We start from the raw sequence: 17,128 nt of genomic DNA, 5'->3' as shown, positions 1-17,128 counted from the left end.
CTTTTCTTCTAATTTATACGAGTCACAGTTACAAGGCATTACTTATTCAACCAAAGTCCTCTTTTGGATTACTCTTCTTACCCTTCCCCAATACCGGCGTTTTCTTGTAAATAACGACCGGGGCAAATCTTTAAAAATGGTCCTTTTGCTCGAAAGGTGTTCCTGTTTTCGTCCCCTTTCTTAATTTCAACTTGGGTTCGGCAGAAACTTGTCTTCTGAAAAAGAAAGAATAGCCCCCGGAGAATCTTTTCTGTCTGACAAATAAAGTGCATTCATTTGAAATCTTAAATCAATTTAATTAAATTTCAATCAATCCTTATTTCTTGTAGACAGTACATCTATTTTTTTGTCTCTGTAACACTAAATGTAAAACGAAATAAAATAACCTGCAAAATCTTTTATATGTCTCATCGGATAAAGCTCAGCTTTCCTTACACAAAAGCGACATATCACCTCCAGTTTCATTTTTCCTGAAGTGTAATATCATTGGATAATTATACATTTATATTTCAATTACTATTTTCTGCCAAACATAAGAGGCTATTTACAATCGCAGCACCTAAGTGAATTGTATATCATGTCATATCAGTTTGTAAATTTACATCGTACAATTCTGACAGGTTTGTGTGGCAGAATAATTGTTTGTGAAACTGAAATGACAAGAATTGAAATTATGAAAGGTGCACTGATATACTTACTTTCAAACAACCAGGCAGCCTTAAAGCACTAGATGCGTATACTTACAACTCCCAACTTGCCTAGGAGTGCCGAAATTGTCTAATGACCCTGGGGAAAAAAGGCTTTCCAATTAGCCAAAAAAGGAGCAACCCGCTTACGCATGGGACCAGAACCAAACAAAGTGCACCAGAGTGTGTACTAAAATTGAAACTCTAAAATGGCTTGAGAAATAAAAATTTAGGCACTCGAAAAAAACATCAGATATGAGGCAAGGAACGTTATTTATAAATCGCACAAAAAGGAAAGCGAAGGAGATCCTCTCTCTTAGCAGACTGTATTTGAGAAAAATTATTGACTCTATTCCGCCCACTGCCTTTTTAACTCTCATCTAAAGAAGATGGGAAGAGCATCGACAGTGTCCTGCCGAATCTGCCAGGAGGAACCAGAGACATAAGCATAGACATAGCATCCTTTGTGAATAGGTTAACAATAAGGCACTCATATTTAAATAGGCACGAAAGTAAGTGTGATAAAAGAAGATCCTATGGGGAACAGTGCACCTTCAAAGATATGGCTATAATTTATAGAGATTCCTCAATAGATCTAGTTAGGTCGCAGTGGAGAAAAGGACTGTTATAATTGTGGGTGGAAAATAAGTGTGAACAGGAATAAGTTTGAAGCCATACCCTTCACGAAAAGACGCCCAACTGTAGACCTTAAAGTTCACCTTAATGGTGAAGAAATTAACTTGCCTCAATAAGGTACCTCGGCGTTCGGATAGATGCTAAATTAACGTTTACATCCCATATCAATGAACAAATACAAAAAGGAAAACACATGTAAAAATACTTTTCCAACTCTTGTATCGAGAGTCCCAGTTGAGCGTTCAAAACAAGTTGCTCATCTACAAAACCAAGTAAGGCCAGTGTGGACATACGCATGCGCTGCTTGGGGCTTAACTTGTAACACCAATTATAACAAGCTTCAAAGAATTCAAAATAAGTTCCTAAGGTTATGCACTAACAGCCCATTACCAACCAAAATAGATGATCTCCACACAAACTCCGGAGAGCAATTTTTGCGCGATTCCATAGAAACCAATTATCAAAAAAAATTTATAGATGTCCTGGTGACGCCATAAGATTAGTTCAAGATATCGGATAATAACGTGCACTCTGAGCCCAACACAAAACCCCCCTAACATAGTTATCTAATTAATTAATTTGTTGTACGTAATTCATTTATTTATTCATGTATTTATGTACCTATTTATTATGACCTATTTATTCTAAGTTTTGTTAAAAATATATGTATGTATGTGTGTATATGTGAGCGTATGTATTATGTACGTATTTATATTTATTTTATATATACTTATATTTATTATTTATTTAATTTATTAAATACACTAGGGACTCATACATAGACTATTATAATATACATAGACTAGACTTGTATCACAATAAATATTAGTCGTAGGGTTTTTAATTTTTCCCAGAAGTGTAATATATATGACTAACAATGACAATAAAGTTGCCATAAATTGCCTGGTGAATAAAGATATTGCCCTTGGGTCATTTTTCATACAATTGTATTTGTTTCTGAAAATAAAATACAAGAGAAAAAAAATATTTCTAAACCAACACCCCAACATTTAATAAAACGGATTAACGACCTGTCGAAATATCAAGAAAAACTTTATCAATGACAGAATATGTCAACACACTATTTCAATTTGTACAAATGTATAAAAGGAAGATAATTTATAGAATATCAAAGATAAGCTAGTCTTTAAAGGTTGATAAAGAAAAGCTCCTGAAAGACAAAACCATCGAAAATAGAAAATAGGTGAATCAAGATATCGGATATTATCAAACTTCATAAATCTAGATAATATCAATTTTTGTTGTTGTTGTAACCACAGTTATTTGTGGGGTTTTATCATGCAAAAACCGCTGTTTAAAAAAAAATTGTTTTTTAATTTACAACGTCATTTTAAAAAACATTTGATTAATAATTTTCCCTCTGTCAGGTTTTAACCTTCACCTCCAGTGATTATTACATAAATTTTTTCTATTTAATTCTCTTTATAAAACGTGGTTTTATTTAAAAAAGGAGTGACCTTAAAATAATTATTATCCGTTTTGGGTCCGCATCGATTTCCGGTTTAATTATTCCCACAAAGATTTATCTTCGGTAAAATAGAGTCCATTCGTACGGGGTGCCAATTCCCCGTAGAATTTACACAGTGTCGGGGGCGCTATTGCCTTTACATCGTAATTTCCATTTACAATAAACTCCAAACGACGATCGACGTGTGAAAGGGAACAGTTCTTCAATCGTATAAATTCTCTTGCCGGCCGTTGGAATACCGGCGTTTTCACTTTACTGCACAGGTAGAGTGGCCGCGTTTATAAGCAAAAAAAAGGAGGAAGAGGACGCCCTTATTTGCCCTCTCCCGGCGAGAATAAGTCACCCTTTATCTCGGTTAGTTATAACAGTAAAACTCTTATAGGTGTCATCTCCATGCCTTTTTCGCAAGCCGGGGATCCACGTTTCCGTCGGAAAAAAAATTGCTCTAAGAAATTCACTTGTAGGCGATAACACGACGAGCAATGTTTCTTTTGTCAACCTTTTTTTATTAGAGCCACTCTGAGGAATCTCGTAAATTCTTTCCTTATCAATAGTATTCTTTCTTCTTAAATCACTTTACCTTAATCTTTCTTAAAAGAAAATTTTATTTTATAATAAAAAAACAATTGAGGATTTGGTAATAAAAAGGACAAAATATCAAACAGTGGTGTGATCTATTTAAATAAACACCGACTATTAATGTTGCAATAAATAATTTAATCATCCACGTAACTGAAGTTTTATTACTATTGATTAAATCGAAATATTTAGAAATAAATAATAATAATAATAAATGCCATTAGTTTCCTCATAGGTTCGATGGCGCTAGCGATGGCCCCATTGGGCTCAAGTATGAAAGACTGTGGGAAGCTGGGTCCAAATCTGATCAAATTAAATCAATTGTTTTATGAATAATAGCTCAATTCGAAAAAAATTGTAAATGCCATTATAAAAATAATAATTTAGTAAATATGAAATTATAGAATATCTCATGGATATATAAAAAATCTGTTCATGAATTTCTAAAACTTCTAAGCCAATTAAAAACAATATTTGCTAAAACTATAAAGCTTAAAAAAATTATATCAATTTTGTTAACTTTAATAATATTTAATATTAATCCATACTTGCTTAGTGGTCATAATTCACCATATTAATTATTTATTACTTTTTTATTGTTTTTATTTGAGGTTCTGGTTGAGATAAAAAGTATTATATTCATATATATATATATATATATATATATATATATATATATATATATATATATAATACTTTTTATCTGCGTATATATATAAATCGACGGAGCCGTTGTGTAGATACATATAAGCGGAAAAATCATGGAAACTTGGGAAACCTTCTGGATCCCCGTAATACGAAAAGTAAGCCGCAAAAGTAGTATAAAAACGTTAAATATGTAACATTTGACCGGGCTGTTGTCCAGGCGATATATGCGGAAATCTTATGAAACGGATCATGAATAAACGGAAAATGAATAAACAAGAAATTCGGGCAAAATTCTGAACCGCCTAATACGAAAAGGGATGGTTATTTTAATTACGTATATTTGTTAGTTGGACACAATTTTGAAAACGAGGCAACCCAAAGTCCAATAACCAGGGATTTTCAGTGAAAGGTATATTTCTTGTAAGGTAGAGAAATGCCTAAATAAAGAGCTAAAATGGTGGAGAATTTTTGCGGAAAATAAGTTTTTGCAAGACAATAAAATGACGTGATAGCCCTAAATTGTAACATCTTAAATCGAATGTTTGCTTTACATTTTTTCATTTTATCAGGTGATGGTATGAATATCCTCGGACAGAGTTCTTTGAGTTTTCGATTCATCTGGGTCAGTAATAAAACTAATTCCCAGAAAACTACCGGCAGGCGCGTTCCGAAACAAGAAAAGCAGTAGAAACGGTTTCCTGGTAATGTAATAAAATCGGACGCTCAATCCACTGAAACGTGAACGATTAAAATATACGCCGTAGTAAACCCCGAACCCACTGAGAAGTGTAAGACTAAAACAGTTTGAATATATACGAAAATGCCGGTGGCGTTCACGGCCCCTTTTCTCAATCCGAACTCCTTCATTCTATCCTGTGACCCCTCCTAACCCTTGGTTACAAGGGGGGTATCCGGGCACAAAATAATGGTGCAGCCCAGAGGGCGTGGCAACTCTCTAAAGCACAAGCTGTCTTATGTCAGCCTGAGGGTCGGCAGGGGCGGCGGGTGCCTTAGCAGAGTCACACGAGGGCCAGTGCACCAGATCCTGTCTGAAAAGACGGGGGAGGGTGTATGGCCATCTGTACCACGGGGTGACGAAAATGTTTCAAAAACCAGCCCGAGTCACATTGGGATGGACTCGTAGTGGCTTGTGGCGACGGGATCGGACCACCTAGGCTAGACCTATGGCGTCCCTCCAATGCGTGCAGCAGGTGTAGGCAGAGCTCGATAAGAGACTTTTTACCGTAGACAGTGCTCATCTAGGGGGTGGGTAGCAATCCCACTCTAAACTAAAACCGCTGTCGGGGCGTTCCCGAAAGTTTCGACGCTAGAGGAGCCTCTACACTCAGAGAGATAGAGTCGCCTTCTCTATCTAGGGAGTACGCGAGGGGGGGNCAAGTGTTTATATAAATGTAAAATTAATTAAGATTGTTTTCTAAAGATCTTGAAAACGACGAAATGTATCGTGGAAAGTTTGGCGTTGTTTTATGACTACAATCCTAATCCACGAGACTATTACACAATAAAGGCTGGTCAATCGCTAAAAGATCCTTAATGGAATTACGGTTTTCATTATTTAATTGTAAGGTTTCGCCCTTTTGACCATAAGTAACTACTACATTACTACTTATGAAAATAATTAAAAATTTAATAGTAAAATAAACGCGCTGAAAAAATTATAAAAGCCAGAATTTACATTTTATAAAATAAAATGTTTGTTATAAAGGGCTTAATTTTGAATCAGTTCAGAGAAGCGGGAATGTTATCTTCAGCCCCCTTGGGTTCCACTGTGTGCTAAAACGGCCCGAGTAAACGTACGTGAAAGGGTTGGGAGTGGTATTACTTTATACGGCCAACATTTCCGTTTTCACCTCAGACGGTTGAGCACAAACAAATGGTGCGATTCTGCCGGGGGATGAAGGTTATTTGTGATAAGGCGGTGCTGTTTACGCCTGTGTTCGGCAGGGAGGAGTTATTGAGCCCTGACCTCCAAATATACCGGTGCCACTATTTACACCCCGCATCACCCCTTATCATCCCCTAGCTAAACTATCACGGGCCACGCTGTAAAATATTTTGTTTTCGACTGAACCTTTTTGCTTTTATGTCTTGTAAGATGCGGGTGAGATCGAAACGCGCGTCCATCTGTGAAGGCGATAACACGATGAAAACAGTTACAACTAATTACGTTATTAATTATCTTTCTATCTCTGACGTTATGAACTTCTCCCTTTCTCTTTTTTGTTCTTAAATAACTTCGATTGCTCCCTTTTCGTGACACTTCCATTTTGTCGTACCTAACTCTCTCTCACTCTCTCTCTCTCTCTCTCTTTCTCTTTTTCTCTCTCTCTCTATCTATCTATCTATCTATCTATCTATCTATCTATCTATCTATCTATCTATCTATCTCTCTCTAACTCTCTCACTGTCTCTATATATCCCTATCTATATATCTATTTATATATCTACCTCCCGCGTTCTCTTTCTACCCCACAATGTCAGTCACTCTCTTTTCTTTCTCACTATTTTACAAAATTTTGGGCATTAGTGTTTAAATATTTGCTCGAAAGTTTCTAGAAGTTTAGTCCAACTGGAAAACTACAATATTTGGTTATTGTTTTGTTATTTGTAATAATGTTTTACAATCAATTAATCTTTATGTAAGGTATTGGTTGAGAAAAAAGTCAGTGTCACGAGTTACAAAAAAATCGGTAAAAATTAAGTGTCAGGTTGTATAGGGCCATGTTTGAAATTTTAAAGTTACACTGGGCCTGAGGTACACTTTACCACTTCTCCAAAAAAAGGTAATAATTTGGAACTAGAATGAAAATAATAACTAAAATGAAATATATATATATATGTATTATAGCATCATTGGTTCAAGAGCAATTTAGCCGGACCATCTAAAAAGGACACTGTACACATTTTTTTACATATATTTCATTCAATACCAAATACCTATTTTAAATTATATTTTATTTGGAAATTACTTGATAAGTTAGTTTTTATTTATAATACGTATGATCTTTCAGTTAATCTCAACATTATTTAAAAAGAAGTTTTCGAAATGATAGAGAGATAAAACTAAAATGTCCGGAAATACTTTCAGAGGATTAACATTGACAAGCATCAGTACTTAGCAACAGATTGAATTTTTTATTCAAGCAATACAATAGATTCCAAATTAATTTAGTTCTAAATCTAATAACGTTTAAATATTATCTTAGGTATAATAAATATTTTGTTTTTCTGAATCCGTTGAACATGACAGCAAAATGGAGCTGTCAAAAAGACTTTTCTTTGGCACTCCCTTCTCGATTTTTCTGTTACAAAATTGGTTGCATTATTTACAGAGTAAAACATGGATATTTAAATTATGAAAAGTGTATATTCGAGTAAATCGTGACCTATTATTCAAGAAATTTGAAACCAATCTAAACTTTTGATACGAATCGCATACGTATATTTCTCACGCACCAAATTAATGAAAAATTGTTAATCTCGAAATATATTTTAAAGATTAAATTGGCATACTTATAAGGACCCACATACCGTACTAGATTTTTATTTATTATACGCTTTGTAGTAATTATTTTGTTCAAAACGAGGACAAAAATCGTGAATACTCCAATGCACTTGTTGGTTTGCAGCAGTTCGGTAAAATTGGAACCGGTTGAGGATGACGAGCGCGCCCGCACGAGTGGGTTTGGGAAGAGAACAAAATTGTGTTCACTGGAAGCATGAATGGGAAATCAATCAGTGGGGAATTCTCTTGATACCCAACAGTCACTTTACGAATGCATAAACCGAACGAGGACGTCATACTGAATAACATATTTACATACACGAACAGAAAAATATCTTACATTTCATAAAATTATACATACTGTACAACTGTAGCCATGCCAATATTATCATAAACGCTCTGTATTTTTTAGACTACTGACACGATTAATCATTCATAACAAATCAATTTCTGGCATTTTTCAGTTGCTCATCTGAATCTGGGCACGCTTTTGGCTTCGAGAGGCCGGAACGAGGAAGCCGAGGCGGTTCTGGTCCGGTGTTCCCAGCTCGACGGATCCGGAGTGAAAGACCCCCGGACACACCACTCGACGAGGGTCTCCGCTCTGGTCCACCTCGGCCGGATCTACGCCGACAGAGGAGAGTACACGAAAGCCGTTCAGGCGTACACCCACGCCGTACAGATCCGACCAGCCGATTATCAACCGCAGGTACGCTAAAACAAACACCCGTAAAACAACAAACCGAAAGATTTTCACAATTCTGATTCCTGATATCATTACCAGCTAAAACAGAAAAAAAGTACAATTCCTTTGATGAAAAGTTTTTTCTTCAACACATCCTATCAACAGGTGTCTGTGTTAAAGATATTATTTATTTCACCGGTTTTAAAATTTAAAATGCAACATATTCTGGTACTGCTTTTTATTTTTCTCGCCCACGTCACCGTTCGATACATAGCTTTGAGCAGATCCTCCCTTTTATGAACCGTGATAGGACTTTTGGGCTTAATCACCATTTTGTTTTCTCTAATGTACTCAGTTTAGAGGATATACGCCGTATGCTTTGTTCTATTTTTTGTACTGGGGAATAGCGTTTAACTTTTCTCTTATCTCTAACCCGGGATATTTTTCCTTTTCGTTGGTTTAATACGATTAAAGCCCTCAGAATCATTGTCAACGCTCCCTACTTCGTCACCAGTACCCTCTACAACCAACTCAAAATACCATTTGTAAATAAATTAATCCCCACCAAATTTTCCACGTTCTATGAAAAACTATCCTCACATCACATTAGTCCGATCCATATCCAACATTATCCGTTCCTACTACCCAGTAAAGCGCTCTTTATGCAAAGTTTATAAACCTAAGTTTCCTAAAACTGGAAGAGCAACAATGGTCCCCTCAGGATATTTGCAAACGATAAAAATTGTATCACATTACATGATGTATATATTTGGTAATAAAAAAAATTTCAAACACGATTATTTGGACAGTTTTAGAAAAACATTTTCTTTATCATGCCAACGTTTCGATCTTTATTTGAGATCATCTTCAGGGCCAGGGATTTATAAACATTGTTTAAATTTTACAAAATACATGTAGGATGTGATAAAAATGAATTTATAGAATGCTAGAAACTTTTAGATTAAAAAAATTATACATTGCGAGAAAATTTTAGATTAAAAAAAAAAAATTGTTGCAATGCTAGAAAATTTTAGATTAAAAAAATGAATTTATAGAATGCTAGAAAATTTTAGATTAAAAAATTATACAATGCCAGAAAATTTTATATTAAAAAAAATGAATTTATACAATGCTAGGAAATTTTAGATTCAATCAAATCTAAAATTTTCTAGCATTGTATAAATTCATTTTTTTTCACATCCTACATGCATTTGTAAAATTTAAACCATGTTTATAAATCCCAGGTCCTGAAGATGATCTCAATAAAGTTCGAAACGTTGGCATGATAAAGAAAATGTTTTTCTAAAACCTACGTCACGCCAGGCCTCATCTCACGATCTCCAACTAACCTTTGACTGACGGTCACTAAAACCCACACATTTTTAAATACGCTTACTCTCTATTTTTACAAGATGAACAAATGAACTTACTTTTTAACATTATTATGCAGCGCATATCAGGGAATGGTGTAAGACAGTTAAAAAGTCACTATTTTAAACGATAACCCGTAAAACTAACAGGACATTGAAAATTTTGACTCGTTCAATGCGCATCAGCGCTAATTAAAACCATCAAACGTGTTCAAAGTCAAATTGATATGAAATATCATATGTGCATATTGCCCTCGGTAATAGGCTTAAGTGTAATGAGCTTACGGGAAGAATCGGCTTAGGCTAATCTGAAACGTAGACATGCACGACAAACTCTTCGAGGGTGGCTGCATTCTCCAGGACGGAGATTTCCAGGATTAACTCCAGCCGAGGCTTATATCTGAACATTTGCCGTTAGAGGGCTGTTGGCGGTGTGTTTTAAAGGACGAGGGTCCGCCCATCCGAGCGATATTAATTCCCGGTGCCGAACGTTATCCGAAAGACTCCAGCGGCTGCTGATAGGCGTCCCATGGGATCGAAGCCCCTTTGAGATTTATGGCGGAAATTCCTTAACAACTATTTGCCCCCTGGTTTACATTTTATCTCGGTCATATTTCAAAGGGCGTTAATATAATTTTGTCACATCTACCCCAGGACTGAGATTATTTTTAATCTTTTGTAAAATCGCGTTGTCATGGAAGAATGGTAACACAATAGCAGAAAAATCGCCAATAAAATCGCATGTGCCATGACTTTTAACTTTTCGAGAATAGCGATGCAATAAAACTCTTGGAGTTAGCACTTTTGGATTTATTATTGTTTTTGGTTTAAAAACATACGCGACAATGAATTTCTTCGTCATCAAGTGCCTACCAACTGAACCAATAGAACTAAGGATCATTTACTCATCAAAAAATTTTCTTCAAACATCTCTCTCCAAGATTTTAAAAATGTTATAGAATGGTACCCAAACTGATAGATGGTTTTCAAAATAACGTAGCTAGTAATAAAAAGGTGCGATTGGCAGACCGGTTTCATGTTAGTTAAACAATACACACTTCTAATAATAAGTTTCTAGGCAAATAAATTGTTAAGTATTCACGAACGACAAAACATTTTGAAAATTAAATAACTATAGTTTATCCTAGTTATTTTTGAAGTGTACTGTAAGATTTTTATACATAAACAAAATTTTATATATTAATTTTAAAACTGTTGAAATAAGCTAGTAAGTTTTCGAGTTTTTGTTCGGTACTGTTCGTAAACATATTTTTCTAACATTTATCATTTCGCAGTATTTGGTTTTAGTAGTTTTTCTTGACTTGTTTATACTTCTTTAAATTATTTATGAGAGGGATGGTATTTTCCTTCCATCCAATTTCATGACGTCCGGCTGTTTTTCTTCTCTTGCGAACGTGCTAAGGCAGAAAAATATACTTGACCCGAGCAAAAACATTAAAAATAACAACTTGACCATAGGCTGGTCATTTCCCTCGAAGCATTACAAACTTTAAACATGTAATAAATGATAATATTTAAACGTCAAAATATTTTTTATATAATAATTATTTGTATCCTGAATTATGCAGATTACAAATTGTTCGTTATTCTATAAAGTCCCGGACACGACATTAACACTCCGGCCAGTACTGACCGGGAGCACGCGTGTTATGAGAATCCATTGACTGGCATTCAATTAATCATCAGATTTAGAACGTGTAGAGTTTTGAGGCGACATGGAGGGTTCTTGGGATGGGAGGTAATGGAAAGCGCTTAAGCAGTAGGGTTAGGATGGTAAGATTGGTGTGAAACTTGAGGATGCGAGAACAATTCAATTCTTTGATGAATGGAATGTTCAGGTCATTGTGACAGGGAGGTTGGATACCTTGTAAGTAGTTAGGAGAATTCTTGTGAGGACTTTTGATTGGAATGCTTGTATCCTTTAGAAGTTAGATGGCTTGATGGTACACCATAGATACGTTACGCATGTATTTAGTTGTTGTCTTGTGTGAGAATTCCACGTTAATCGTTCCACGTTAAGGAATTCATTTCTAGTTCCTTACTGTTAACGTACAGACGTGGGCAAGGCAGTTTAACACCGTAATTTGGCTACATTTGTCCTTGTTCAGTTTCAACTTCTACGTTCTGCACCATTCATCAATGAGCTCAAGATGTCCCTGGATATTGGAGGTGGCTTGGGTCGGATTGGTGTTAGAAGATTGCAAAGATTGAGCATAGAAATGCAGTACCGTCCGCGTAAGCTGTAAGGAAGATTTTGCGATTTATCGGCAGGTCAGCAGTATAAATGGTGCATAGGATGGGATCAAGAATGCTCCCTTGTGGGACACCGATCTTGGTTGGCATAAAATAATTAATATAACTAATACACATTTAGTTTTTCTAGTTTAATAGTAATTCGGAAAGTGGTATGGTTTGATGGATTTAGGGAAGGGTGAATCATGGAAACTTATATTCTTGCTATTGTCTTACAATATATAAAAATACATCCTTCTTCTAAATATAGTATATAATTTTATTATTTATTTTTGATTCATTAATTGTTAATTATAAGTAGTCCAATCATTTCGGTTGTCTTAGTTCAAATTTAAGAGGTTTTTCTAGGATTAAACAAACCATTTCCATTGCCATTCTGATAATTCTACATGATCACACCAGTTAATATTTTTCTACGTATCTTCATTTAACTCAGTAAAAAAAGATTCACGATATAAAATTAAATAAAAATTTTAATTTTGGTGAGCGGTATGTGTAAACTAAAATTTTTACATATTTTGTAAGTTAACAGATTATTTTGGATTCGATAAGAATTGTATTACTCCAAATACTTTTCTCTGGCTGTGGGAGTACCGCAAGGAAGTGTGCTCGTACCAATCCTCTATAATTTTTACACTGCAGATGTTCCCACTACAACTATCCTTGCAACTTTTGCCCACATCTGTGTTCGGAATATCAGTAAAGACATATCACATGTATAAACTGGTATATGAAATGAAAAATGAAGATAAAAAAAAGTAAGTGCGTCCAGACACATTTACACTCCGAAACAAATCTCCTCTCACAATCTACTGCAACTATATTCCTATCCCCAAATTCGACAGCTTTGGTTATCGTCGGTTCTACTTACAATCAAGCTTAACTCGGAATCGGCATACACGACTAAAACGCAAGCACTAAACAGACGCTACGGCATAGTATACCAACACACATTTACAGCATACAAAACGTTACTAAAGCCGATTTAGACATATAAAATAAAACTTTCGAGAACGGCTAAACTTTACAAATCCAACGTCTCCAATCCGATTATTCTAAAATGTTGTTCAATTTTTTTTTTTTTTTTTTTTTTTGCTTCGCGCATATATTGGCTGTGCCGCAGAGTTCAAATATAACTCCTTCTTATTATGCCCAAAAATTAAGAATCATTCAATTTCAATCACTAATTAATTCAAAAATGCGAGAACTAATTCTGGAAACTGAATAAAAGTTGTTTTTTATTTCGTGTATAGCATCCAATGATTGAAATGTGTTAATGTAGACTTTGTACTAAAAAACTTATTTGTTTTTATTTGTATGTTCAGTTGTTGTTTTTTTAAGAAAAACAGAGGGGATAATTCAATCTAAATTTCACAGATCACTTCAATACTACCCTCCATAATGACCTTAAAATCCTTTTTATCCAAAATATAATTTCCAAAATTTTACCAAGTTTCACAATAAACTCTCCCATCACCCAATTAGTCTTGTCAAAGCCTTGTCCAATTGAACCCATCCGTACAATTTCATAAGGCGTCTCAAGAGGAAATGGCCCCCGCGACCTCCTTTCTGTTGAGTAGGTAGTGAAGTTTCATTAGTAAAGTGAAGTTGGAGAATAATATTGATTATACTTTCCTCTCAATGTAAATAAATAGTTGTATACATCTATGCATCCTCAGATTTCATGCATTAATTAGATATTGCAAATAGTAATAAAATATTAAAATACGTATGAAGAAACACACCACTTCCATTACAACCGTCGTACCTCTGGGTGACCAGCGCCACCAAACATCTTTCTTTTAATTACCCGTAATAAAACACATAGATCCATAAAACAAAAAAGTTGACTGTATGTTTTCTCGGGAAAAAAAATTAATATTATTGTTAATAAAATAATAGGATAACGTTTTTTAAGGCTTCGTGATCGTTAAATTTGTCTAGTGTATTTTTTTAAGGTCATCTCTTTGCAATTCTTGCACGCGACATTGTTTTTTAATCTGCAGCTATTTGAGCATCCCACTCCAGTTATTGGCTCTGCATGTATACTCCGTATGTATATTAAATCAATATATTAAACCGCTAGCCTCTTCGTTGTACCCCAAGTAGTCACCTATAAATAAACAGAAAAACATAAATGTATTTACAAAATGTTATGCGCATCAGAAACACTGTGGCCGACGAGAAGACCACTTGCAATGCGAACTACTGAAGCAAAATCATTATAGAAAAATACGTTAAAATTAATCGCGCTTAAAACAAATTTCAAATATAAAAAAAGAATACTAACATCACTTACAGTCATAATAAAAGCATAATACTTAACAATCCTATAATTTTTTGGTTCTATTGTGTATATCCTGCTCATGACTATTCTGGAGGGGGTGAATAGTTACCAGACTTCCTTATTTGTATAGAATGGCATATATTTTGTATATATTCTGTATATTCTATTTATTATTTGTTATGTAAAAGAAATGAGTCAGTTACAAATCTAGATGCTCAAAGGACAGCAGGTTGAAACATACGCGTGAAGGACTAGGATGAGAAGTGAAGACAAGAGAAGGGCCGGCGATGACGTCAGCTGTTTATCGGCCCCTAAACTTCCACATTGTAATTATTATTAATCTGCTGTTTTATGAATTGTAACCGCTATATGTAGCTAAAATGGAATAATGGAATTGTCCAAGCATAAACTTCAAAAATACGGTCGAATAGTTAGATGCGATTATTCAGTCCTCGGTACTGCACCACTGGTCAGGGTGTTTATGATTTTCAGCCATATTTCAACTTAAAGCCTATAAAAGCGAAATTTTATGGTATAATTTCATAAAATAATCAACAAAATGTGTAATTTAAAAATTATTTATTTATGCTGAAGAGAACTATGTTTTAGAAATATACTGCCCATCAAAAAACAAACCACCTGTTTTTGCACAAAATGCAATTTTCTCAACTTTTCAGGCCACATAGCTGCGCTAGGTTGCTTTTTGAAAATTTTACGCTGAATAAGATGGCTGTTTAAAATGTTTTTCAAGCTTCCGTCATTCATCATTCAAATCAAAAATTCTGGAAGATGTTAATTTTTGCACGTTTTACGAAAACTTCAAATTGAGCTGTGGAGCCAGGAAAACGTCCTGGAGCGGCATCCTTTAGGAATCGATAGGAAATTTTAATAAGCTTTCAATTGGTCAACTTCCACTTTACCCGATTTTTCAACCGTTTTCGAGATATTCGTTATTTTTGGGTTAAATGTGGTTTTTTACGTGTTCAGGGATATGTATTTTCTAATTAATTCTAAGAGATATTTATCGCGACTTAACGTAAATCATCCATCTATCCATCCCTCCCCTCTCTCTCACTCACTCTCTCTCTCTCTCTCTCTCTCTCTCTCTCTCTCTCTCTCTCTCTCTCCCCTCCATCCCCCCAATTTTACTATCAATACCTGTTTGTTCAATACGTTATTCGACGCCAAATCGCGACAACATATGGGAAACAAAAGTTAAACAAGTGGTTATCGACAGCAGAAACATTCCGCATCCCAAAAGGTCAAAGTACGAAAAAGATAAGAATTGTCGCTACCCTGGTCACATTATTGAAAAAGTCCTCGGAACAAAAGTTATAGAAACAAAAATTGCGAAAGCGTTACTGTTTACAATTCATTGAGACATTGAGATTTGGGATTGAATTTTGAAAAATGGAAAAAAGGAGGGAAAATTAAAAAAAGGTGGGGTTGAGATGGGAAGTTAGTGCCTGAGGGGATCGAGGTCACGATAGCTCAAGTGGTATAGTAGCGGCGTATCAAGCCGAAGGTCGTGGGTTCGAATCCCGCTCGTGACACTGACTTTTTTATCTCAATTTAAAGAACCTTAATTAATTGAATGTTTCTATCTTTATTGAGATCACATTCAGGCCCTGGGATTTACAAACATTGTTGAAATTTAACAAATACATGTAGGATGTGGAAAAAAGTGAATTTATACAATGGAAAAAAATTTTTGCATTGTATAAATTCACTTTTTTCCACATCCTACATGTATTTGTATAATTTAAATAATGTTTGTAAATCCCAGGCCCTGAATGTGGTCTCAATAAAGATCGAAACGTTGGCACGATAAAGAAAATGTTTTTCTGAAACCTACATCACACCAGACCGCATTTAACGATTTCCGAATAATGTTCATTGTAATTTTTTTTAAAACGAGTTCTAGCGCAGGTTTGCGATTTAAAAGGCTAAGAATTATGCATTTTCAAAGTGGGCCAGTTTTTCGTGCAAAAACCAGGTAGTCGGTTTTTTTAATGAGCAGTGCAGTTAATAAAACTGCATTAGTTGTGTAATGTCAGTTACGTTAGTTATAGCATTTCATTTTAAATACAATAAACGAAAATAAAAAACGATAAAAGAAAATTAATTCTTTGGTTTTAAAGCTGAGAAGATAAATTTTTCCAGGTGTATTTTGAATGTGAAATGACCCGCGGCTGTAGTCGGCGAAACCTTTCCAAGAGTTACGGCCACCCTTAACTCATAAACATAAAATAATGACCGTCGCCTTTGCCCGCCTTTGAAAAATAAATCTTACCATTTCTGGCACAAGAAACTTCCAACGCCAAACCTGAAAACGGATTTCCCCTACCCTTTTATTTTTTTTTATTTTATTGGCCTTTAACCACCACTCAAACGCTAGGCCAAACGCATTACCGCGTTTTAATTATTATACTTTAATGCTTCTACTGTTTTTCCTCTTCAGAGCTCCAATTACTTCAAGCGATTATTCTACTCAACCGAGTCATTATTGCATCGTAATTCTCCAATTCTCGGACGTTTCCAATTATCGCTATCTAGATGCGATGTTAGGGTGCTAAATCATTTTTAATATTTCTCCGTTTACTGCCAGTTTCCCTTGGACAGTTTCCATTTCATTATTTTATATGGCCTGGACAGCGAAACCCAACCAAAAAACTTCTATTTTAATCAAATTATGGCATAATGGAATCATTTTTCAATAAAAGTTCAACACTTCAATCAATAACTCGTACGTCATAATTAAATTCTTCCGAATTTGGCATCCTACTCAACCTTTCCGGCGAGCTCATTCAGTATAGAGAAATTTCTTATAGGACCGATCAAACAAAATCTATATTTGTTATAGTTGGTCCTATTTACCAAAGAAGTTATTTTAATTGATTTGAGTTAAAAAATTAGTCTCACGAACGGGAACGAAACAACGACCTCCG

The 17,128-nt window shown here is 34.9% G+C and overlaps 1 protein-coding gene across 1 annotated transcript in view; it reads left to right on the top strand.

Annotated features, from left to right (window-relative positions):
• LOC106672155 (transmembrane and TPR repeat-containing protein 2-like) overlaps positions 1-17,128 on the top strand; it is a 91,316-nt gene that overhangs the window by 37,802 nt on the left and 36,386 nt on the right. Inside the window, exon 4 of the mRNA XM_024225733.1 lies at positions 8,029-8,273. Coding sequence (XP_024081501.1) covers positions 8,029-8,273 — 245 coding nt within the window. The remainder of the gene's footprint in view (positions 1-8,028; positions 8,274-17,128) is intronic.

Source organism: Cimex lectularius, unplaced genomic scaffold, assembly GCF_000648675.2.
Source record: "Cimex lectularius strain Harlan isolate CLEC.00 unplaced genomic scaffold, Clec_2.1 scaffold90, whole genome shotgun sequence".
In the NCBI taxonomy this organism is placed as follows: domain Eukaryota; kingdom Metazoa; phylum Arthropoda; class Insecta; order Hemiptera; family Cimicidae; genus Cimex; species Cimex lectularius.
Note: the sequence above shows the minus strand (reverse complement) of the source record. Positions and strands in the feature narration are given on the sequence as shown.